The sequence below is a fragment of the Anoplophora glabripennis genome, unplaced genomic scaffold (assembly GCF_000390285.2).
Source record: "Anoplophora glabripennis isolate ALB-LARVAE unplaced genomic scaffold, Agla_2.0 scaffold1090, whole genome shotgun sequence".
NCBI lineage: Eukaryota > Metazoa > Arthropoda > Insecta > Coleoptera > Cerambycidae > Anoplophora > Anoplophora glabripennis.
The window spans coordinates 97,475-107,264 of NW_019418509.1; the positions used below are offsets into that span (position 1 = coordinate 97,475).

General features: G+C 32.8%; 1 protein-coding gene across 1 annotated transcript in view; it reads left to right on the forward strand.

Moving 5' to 3' along the window:
• LOC108914515 overlaps window positions 1-9,028 on the forward strand; it is a gene marked incomplete at its 3' end in the record, with an annotated part of 46,533 nt that extends 37,505 nt beyond the window's left edge. The window contains exons 8-10 of the mRNA XM_018720338.1: window positions 957-1,181; window positions 2,311-2,415; window positions 7,592-9,028. Coding sequence (XP_018575854.1) covers window positions 957-1,181; window positions 2,311-2,415; window positions 7,592-9,028 — 1,767 coding nt within the window. The remainder of the gene's footprint in view (window positions 1-956; window positions 1,182-2,310; window positions 2,416-7,591) is intronic.
• Window positions 9,029-9,790: the final 762 nt, after the last annotated feature.

Genomic DNA, 9,790 nt, shown 5'->3' on the forward strand with positions numbered 1-9,790 from the left:
TTATATTATATATTATTTATAATACATAAATAGATTATATATTATAAATAATATTCAATAAACAAAAAATAATTTAAATAAATAAAAATGCAGCATTGCTAAAATATATCAAAAAGTGAGGTGATGAATATATACACGGGGTCGGCGCACAATGGAGTGCCCGAGCGGCGCGGCGCGCAAGTCAAAATGTATATTGTTACATTGCAATGTAATTATACCAAATAACTACTCAGTACTTTATCAAGGGATGTTTAAAGAGAACTTTAGTAACATCAAAAATTTGATTTTTTGTTATTACTTTTGAGTCTTGAAAATGACCGTTTTTGCATTTTTTCGTACTTTAAATTGCTTATTAACTCGGAAACCGTTGATTTTAGGAGCATAGTGCATAGAAAATATTTTGTTTAGAAAACCACTAATTTTTTCATACGAAGCCGCCGATTTCGCCTTGTCTAATATTCATCTCAGTTAAATAACAGATGTACCTCCAGTTCAACATCCCTGTCTAAATTTTCTTTTGGACTACTAAATAAAGTTACTTGTAATTCTACTAATTTACTACCACATAAAAACTATTAATCAAAATTTTAGTAAAACTAGTAAAACTAATATAAAAAATGTAAAAATAAACACTTAGCAGAATTTTAAAACATTAGTTATTTAATTTATCATCCCGTTTAGACAGACTCTTTATCAATTAAGTGAAAATTGTGATAAATATAGGTGTAGGCATTTTATGTTATGTTCATTCAATATTTCGAATTGGCAACACTTTCTTCATATGTCAATTTTTATTGCCCAATCTCTGGCAATGTTTAGCATCCAGTTTAAATGGACAAGGTCAACGGCGGCATTTGTGCCTTATCAAAAGAGTGTCGCATATGGGTTAGATATTTGGTTCAACTATGGAAGAATCTGTGTTAAACGGTATACCCTGTATATAAACTGCTTTTCAGGTAATATTTGTTGATTATGGCACCATGACCAAGGTTCCCGCCAAAGGCCTGTGTTTCTTACACATCAAATTTAGTGAACTAGAAGCCCAAGCCATAAGGTGTAGGCTCGCCAACGTCTTCCCTCTGGAAGAGGGAGCGCCCTGGACTAGAGAGGCATGCAGAGCATTCAGAAAAATGACCATCCACAGGTGTATAACAGCGAAGATCAGCCACATAAACCGGAAAGTAAGTGGATTTTCTTATCGTTTCTCTTTGTCCTTTATTACTTGGAAGCTCATTGTCCGTCGTGCACTTGAAATAGACCATATCTTGCGTTCCGCCCCTAACACTTATTTGGAAAACGAATAAATATGGCTACCGAAATAAAAAAATAATCGAAAGACAAAATTGTCTCCTACGGCTGTTGTGTAATAGTTTTTTCAAAATTGATGTGACGGTATGTTCATGGGCTTTACATTCCTTGTAAATGGGTGTGACCTGGCTATCCGCATTGCGTTTTTCCTCCATCTACACGCGTGTCTGATATACTAAAAAAAATGTGTAAAAATGGCCAAAAACAAAAACACAAAGCATCTGCCGAGGTTTTTATGATCTGAACTTTAGAGGCCAGAGGCCAAAATACCTTGTATTCACAGCAATTTTCAATTTTGACCGAGACCGTTTTAAAGCAATTAGTGTGTGGTCCTTTTATATTTCAAGGTTTTTGCAGTTATTGACGTTCAAATATATTTGTGGCTCATTTTATTTGACAATAGGGTGTGTTGATCCAACATATTCAAAATAACCTACTAAGGGAAAACGGTACAAAGGGTAAATGTATCTAACAAACGTTGCGATAATTGTACCAATCAGAAGTTGATATAATATTCTATACGATCTTACAACTTAACCACTAACATTACAATTTTACATACGATTCATTTCTATTTAATACAGCCTTTGATTTATGACAAATAAAATTTAAAATATTTTGGAAAGACAATACGTATATAATTTTAGCTGCGAGTGACTGCAGTGTTACATAAAAACAAAAATAAAAAGAGGAGCATTAAAAAATTAAATTGTTGTCTGCAGGATGTCAGTCACTCAATTTTGCTATGCGACAAAAATTGTTTGTACAACTTCGACACTTACGGTATAATAGTTGTATCAATTCGAATACAATTATTGAAGTAAAATTTGTAACGTTAGTGGCACAAATTCTAAATATTCTAAATACATTTGTCATAAAATCGTCATAGTGGGAGAGCGATAGTCTCCTCCTCCAACGCTAGCGCCCGCGCTCCCGACCCTGCAGCGGTACCTGAGGAGTGTACAGAGAATGAACACTTAAACAAATTTCATTTTGTTTCAGGAGCAATACTTGGAAGTGTACCTGGCGGATGTGACGGAGGAGGACAACAGTTTTTATATAAACGACAAGCTAGTCAAAGAAGGTTTTGCTCAACAACACCATAAGGTAAATACGCCCATTAATAAATTGGTATCTGTGAAAAGTAAGAGGCAGCTACTGCTGAAACTCATAGCAGATCATCGAGCGTCAAAGAAATCGTTCAATTAAAGTGGATTTGACTTTATTTATTTATTTGGAATATTATTCTTAGTTAATTAGTTAGTTGCGAGATCAATGTCCAGCGTGAATATGCAAATCTTAATTTATAATGGAGATTAATAAAATATTGGGTTGTTTGAAAGACTTTTTTTTCAATAGGCATCCCTTTATACTAATACATAATACTTAATTGTTGCGGAATATACAGGGTGCTACAAATCACATATATTAAATATTGTTTTGAGATTTAAAACATTCTAATTTTGGTATATGGAGACTTAGGGAAAAATTTATTATTATAATTTTGATGCTTTTGGGTGGTTTCTTGTACGCAGATATCCTAGGATCAGTTTTGAAAAAAGTTGGCTGCAGAAACTGCTTCTCAATATATTAATTTATTAAGGGATACGGGTGTTTTTAACTTTTTGTTGTTTTCTGTAACGTCGAATAACTTTTATATGTAAACATTTTTCATTTTTGTAGGTAGGTCTACTATTTAGTTTTTACTATTGGGTTGGGGAATAAGTAATATCCATTTTTTTTTTTCAAATTTAAGATATTTTGTTTTTAACACATCTGATTTTCACCTCTTTCGCTCTTTGTCAAACTCCTTACATGGTGTTTCTGTTAACAACGACAATGAGTTAAGAGCTTGGTTGGGCGAGTTTTTTTGAGTAAAAACCGGAGGATTTCTACAGAAAAGACATTGAGAAACTTGTTGAACGTTGGGAGGAGGTCATAAATAACTGATTAACCTATTGATAACACAGCTCCACAAAGAAAATTGAAAAGATTACTTCTTAGGTTGAACTATGTCTACCAAATATTTTCAGAGTTGCTAAATTCAAATCTGGGGTCCATTTAACCCCATCAGGTCAGGATTTTTCATAACCTTAAAAAATAGGCCCAAACACCCAATAAATCCTCTATCTATTGACCACTCACTTATAACCCCTTAATCCTATAACCCCGTAACCTCCAATCCTCATAATCCCGACATCTATAACCCGGTAAGAAACAGACTTATGCACGTTTAAGCCCTGTAACACAGTATGTTCGAGCCATACGTGCTTCTTGACCTTTAAACAATTACTCCCCAATAATCCCATAACCCCATGGCCCCATAACCTCAAAACCCAGTCAAGAATAAACTTATGTACAAACTCTCATGAATCAAACTTTGTATATCACTGTTGTACTACTTATTCTTATGTTTACAACCCGGGGCACCTCCACGTGGCTAACGGTGGACAACAAAGTTATTGCGTCATCCGGCAGAGACCCGGGATAACAGCTTCTTTCATGACATCATGGCAAACACACGGCAAAAAATTACGATGCAGGGGTCGGATCCCCAGTATCTAATAAAGCACCCTAAAGCGAACAGTAGCCTTCTACATCTTCGTTGTTGTTCCTGGATTCGGCAGAATGTAGGCTCCCCCAACGAAAGGGTGTGGGTGTCGGGGTTATAGGGTTTTGAGGTTACGGAGTTATAAGATTAAGGGGTTATGGGGTTATAGGAGTTGAGTTGTCAATGGAGAGTGGATTTATTGGGTTTTTGGGCCTATTTTTTAAGGTTATGAAAAATCCTAATGTGATGGGGTTAAATGGACCTCGGATTCGGATTCAGCTAGTCCGAAAACATATAGTAGACATAGTCAGACCCGAGAAGTAATTTTTTAGATTTTTTTTTGTGTAGCTGTGTTATCAATAGGTCAATCAGTTATTTATAACCTCCTCCTAACGATCAACAAGTTTCTCTACATGGGGATTATCCTGCAGAGTAGTTGTCTCCAAGATATATTTTAGTTCTGGAGTTATAGTTATAATTTTGACATTTTGAACGACCCTATAACTGCTAATTGATTAATCGTTTTTCTGGAATGTTGGTACTTTATCTTATACATATTTTCACTTATGAATGATGTATTTTTATATTATTTTTCTATTTACGCCACCAACTATATGTACGCTTTTTCCATTTGTTTTTGGACATGTTCAATTTAAATTTTTTTAATTTAGAAAATATAGAAACGGATATACTTGACTTTTTTACTTTTTGGGACAAGTATGACAAACCACATATTTTTGGAAAAACACCCTCATTTCATTTTAACTAAGCGATGGCTAACTATGATTTCCATAAAAAAAAATAATGAAACTAATCCACAAATCTAAAATCAGTTATTTTAGAATTTTAAAGTTAATAATTAATGCCACTAGATTTTTAGCAAAAGTATCTATAATTTAAAATGTAAACATTTCATACTGGAAGTTACCCAAAATAGCTAAATTTATAATTTTCGGCTATAACCAAAAAATAAAAAAAAGTTGCAAAAACTGCAATTTTCTTCCATAATAACCTACATTCTGCATTACATGGAAAATTTATTTATTTTTTTTAAATTCAACAAAATAAAAAGTTATTCGACATCACAAAAAAAAACTATTGAAAATTAAAAATTCTGTATCTTTTAAAATTATCCAGCTTGACTCATCGGAATCACGATCAAAATGAGAATGTAATTTTTTTGGCACCCTGTAATTTAAAAAAATTTTTTGGATACTTAAATGTCAGTTATGTTTTTTCTTTATACAGAGTGAAAAGTTTAACTGGCACAAATTCTGTAACTTAATAAATAAAGGTTTGTTGCAAAATTCCTGAAGCATGTGAATTTTTATTTTCAATGGGACATATTACAAAGAGGTTCGTTTATATTTTTAATTATATGGAGGGTTGCAGCAACACTCAACTTTTTTTTTAAATGGAAGGGTAGGTTATTTTTTTATTTTAAAGGTTTTTCAATTGCAAATACAATTACGTATTTTTTTTTGTTATTTTTTATAACCAATGTATCGGAAGAAATAAAATAAGGAAATGTTTACTGAAACTTCTTTAATGTATATATTTTTACAAAGTGTTCGGAATTGTCAGCAACAAGGTAGACAGCACTTAGAAATTTTTTTGCATTAAAGTACCTAGTCCTTATTTTATGTTTTTCCTACACATTGCTTCTAAAAAATAACAAAAAAAATACGTAATTGTATTTGCAATTGAAAAGCTTTAAAATAAAAAAATAATCAATCTACCCTTCCATTTAAAAAAAATTAGCTCCACCAAAAATTGATGTTTCAGAAATTTTGCGACAAACCTTTATTTATTAAGTTATGGAATTAGTTCCAGTTAAACTTTCCACTCTGTTTAAAATGAATTTCACGAGTTTAATCATAAATCCTATGCAGTTTCTGATAACCTATTTGTAATATTTCTCCAAGATATGGCAGTACCTGACAAAATGACTTGCATTAATATTTTTGACAAATGTAAAATATTTTGCCCAATGGCCATTTTACCAAACTTATAATAAAATTTGGTGTGATTCAACCAATATTATAGGAACGATATGATATAGCCGATTATGGTAAGATACCAGGTGACCACAAAAGTGTAAAAAATTTGAAATTTTTGTGGTAATTTTGTCTTGCTAGAGTGTTTGGCCAAAGTGATAGTGTTTTGTTCAGAATTTATCTTTATTTTCCATCATATCAGCGGTGAATAGGAAGTTACAAATGACAAAACAGTTCCTGCCACATTCAATTTCCAACAATGTATTTGAGGTATAAGTGTAATATTTATTGATGATGGTAATTATAAATTACTTTTCTTTGAATAGGGAATTTATTCGGCTGTAAATATAGCTGATATTGAAAAAATATATTTCTTACATACATTTTAAAATATTTTCTTATATACAGGGTGATCCAGTCATAATGTCATTAATTTTAAGGGAAGATAGGAAAAAATGAGAGGAATACAAATATACGATTAAAAATATTTTCAAAATGCACTCACTTAGTTGCACTCACAAAAAATATTTTCAATCATTATTTAAACCCCTTTTTGGATCTACCGTATTATTCGGTCACTAACCTAGTTTTTACTTCATTTTTAATACGTAGTGAATGACAAAGGAATAAACAGATAATTATTTTACTTTACATGAATGAATAAGATATTTTTTCCATTTTAAGTATTAACAAGTACTATTTATTTGTTAATAAAAAGAAGAAATGTATAACGATAATAATTTTCTTTTTTGGAATATTAGATTATTACAATGTAGTATTTTTAATATTGTTAACGTTTTCACTATGTGTTATAATTGATTTATAAATTGAATATATCTTACAGAAGTTTAAAAATGTAGACAAACACAACTGAAATAAATAACTTTATAACATGATATAAGCTACTTCATCATTTTAAATTTTTATCATTAAATTAAATTTAATATATACCACTGCACTACAAATTTTATATCAATTCTGGTGAAAACTAATATTTCGTGCAAAAACACTAATGCTTCACGCAGAAAGTTGCAAAATTAGGTGCCGTATTGTATTACACATTCATGTAATAAAATAAAGCAGTGACATCGGATGTTCTCATTCCGCCGAATTAATCTTGGCCATTTGTTTTTTTTTGCCTACCTTTTTGCAATGTTGTGATATCACATCAGGTAAATGTAGTTCATTTAATCCGGGTCATTGTCAAAGGTCATTCACATTAAGATTCACAAACTAAACACAGTGCTTTAAAAAATAATAACCAATACTTCTTGTTAAAACATTGAAATGATTTGAAAAACATTTCAAATCTCTCAGATTAGTAACATGCTGATACTACTAAGTTTGGAAGTTGCCCAGCCGCTGTGTAAATAAGAATCTATGTGCAATTTAAAAAATGAATTATAACCATTTATTTTATTTAAACAAAAGTAATATCAGAATAGTACTGTGGGGAATACTTACTATTACCCATAAAAAATTAGACTCTCTTAAAGTTACACCCTTTTTAAACTTCAAACATCTTTTTAACACCTCTCAAAAGCAAAGGCTTCAAGGGCAAATGTTAGAACATGTTCACCTAAACAACATAACAGACTTGTTACTGATTTCAAAAGTGCCAAAAACAAATTAAATGTAAAGGAATATTTTATGTAAAAAAGTTTCGTTCTCCTACTTATAAAATAAATAATCATAACGCCTTGCCCAGAAACTACATTATTTTCACTTTTTTCAGGAGAGGAGACAACATATCATAGCCCCTTTATTCACGCCAATAGTCAAATATTTACACTTATTCCCGACATTCTTGGAACTTGAACATGGCCAAGCGCCGTCCACTGCCGAAATGGAAGTTTTCCACAAATGTAACGTCCCCATAAATTTCCTCTACCCACAGTACTTCTGTGTTGACCACAGTCATGAGGAAACCATTATAAAAGTGTCGGAAGAGTTTCATGAGAAGTACTGCATTAAAGAGAAACGCAGAATTCCCTACTCTCAGTATTTCGACAGCGAAATGTTCAAAACCCAAGAGCTAGATTTGTCAATTTTCGGGAAACTCCAGAACGAAATAGTACATTTTCTCGAAAAATCAGTAACGGGGGATCATAGTTGTATTAACTGTGAGGATTTCGTAGATGCCGATGAAGACTTAAAGCAGGAGCAAGAAAGTTATCCGACGGATTTGAATTTGCTGGCTGAACAACTGAAGCAGCTTAATACGAAGGAGAAAGAAACTGTAAATGTACTTAAGAAGGATCTAATAGTAACGGAGGATATTATGAAAGATATTAACAATATTTGCAAGTTTGAAGCACCTGGCGAGATTCCTACAAACGAACCTGAACCGTGCCATAACACTGATAGAAGGAGCAATTTGGATTTTATAAAAAGGGAACAGCAAGATAATGCGAAGTGTTCCATGTTATATGAAAGTAAAGAAAGTGTAAATTGTCCTGTTGTAAAAATGGAATCACTTAATGACTCGAATGACATGGAAAGCAACATAGATTTATCTAACCATCTTTTATGCACGATGACATTTGAAGACAGTCCGCTTTCAGATGAAGAAAATGCTAGCAATGGGAATTCTGACCAACTTAGTGATCACAGTTACGATTTACAGTTGCCTGAAGTTCACTTACATAGTATTAAAATATCTCTTTTACCGGAAGATCACCCTTTGTCTATCATAAACCGATTAAAGGCAGAATCGGAGCTCAAAATTCAAAGTTTCCTGGATGATGAGTTATTTATTGATGTGGAAAGCAATGATCAAGAATCCGTCAATGTGCATGGTACAGAAACTGAAAATGAATCAGTTCTTCAAGAGAGTACCACCACTTGCACGAATCCCTTCCTTAAAGACTTAAATGGGATCGCAGATACTGAAATAGACATGACTAAGCTAAATCCGAATAACCCATTCTTGCACTTCCTCCAGGATGACGACAAGAGCTCGACAGGAAGTTCCTCATCTACCGTGTATGAATCTCCCATAGTGGTGACACAGCACAGCTGGACTAGCTTCAATGATATAACCGCTGAAACGATAAGTCAGCTCGGCAAGTCCCTGCGCAGCAGTTCCAGCTGCACGAGTTCTATAAAAATGTCCGACGATTATCGGAGTTGCTCCACGCAAACTTCTGATCAACAGAACAAGGCTATTCAGGTATGGTATTGTGTATACAGGGTGTTTCTAAAATAGGATTCCAAACTTCTGCTGCGTTTCTAACTCATCAAAATAAGCCAAAAAGTTCCTATTAACATGTGCCCTAAAACGCACCCTTAGGAAGTTATATGCCCTTAAAAGGGCTCAAACAAAACTGTTTTTTTTTTGTTATTGACAAAACGGTCGCAAATAAATAGAAGAAAATTTATGGGCCTTACATAACTTTTTACGTTAAATAACATGGGCTACTCCGTTTTTCGACATGCAAATCATATACGTCCCATTTAGGTTGGTGAAGGGGGTTTTCGGCCCGTAATTTTTTTTATTTCAATTTTTTTACAATTTTCGCTACAGATTTATAAAACCTTAACAATTTTACGTTAAAAATATTATCTTTGTCCAAATCGATATTTCCAATGGTTTTCAAGTAAATTGAGTTTGAAAATTACTCTGCTCTTTCAGTTATTAGGCCAAAAATTACAAAAATCTGTTTTCCATGGCAAATAAAAGTGTTTAATTAGTAAAAGTGGTGAGTGGATAATTTAAGTATACAACATTATTGCAACTCATACAATGGAGTTATATTCAAACACGGAAATGGCAGATATGCACTTTATGTACGGCTGTGCGGCTGGAAATGCATCAGAAGCGAGGCGTCTGTATGCGGCAGCATGCCCGAATAGAAGACTTCCTTCTCGACAGGTATTTCAAGTGCATATCTGCCATTTCTGTCTTTGAATATGACTCCATTTTATGAGTTGC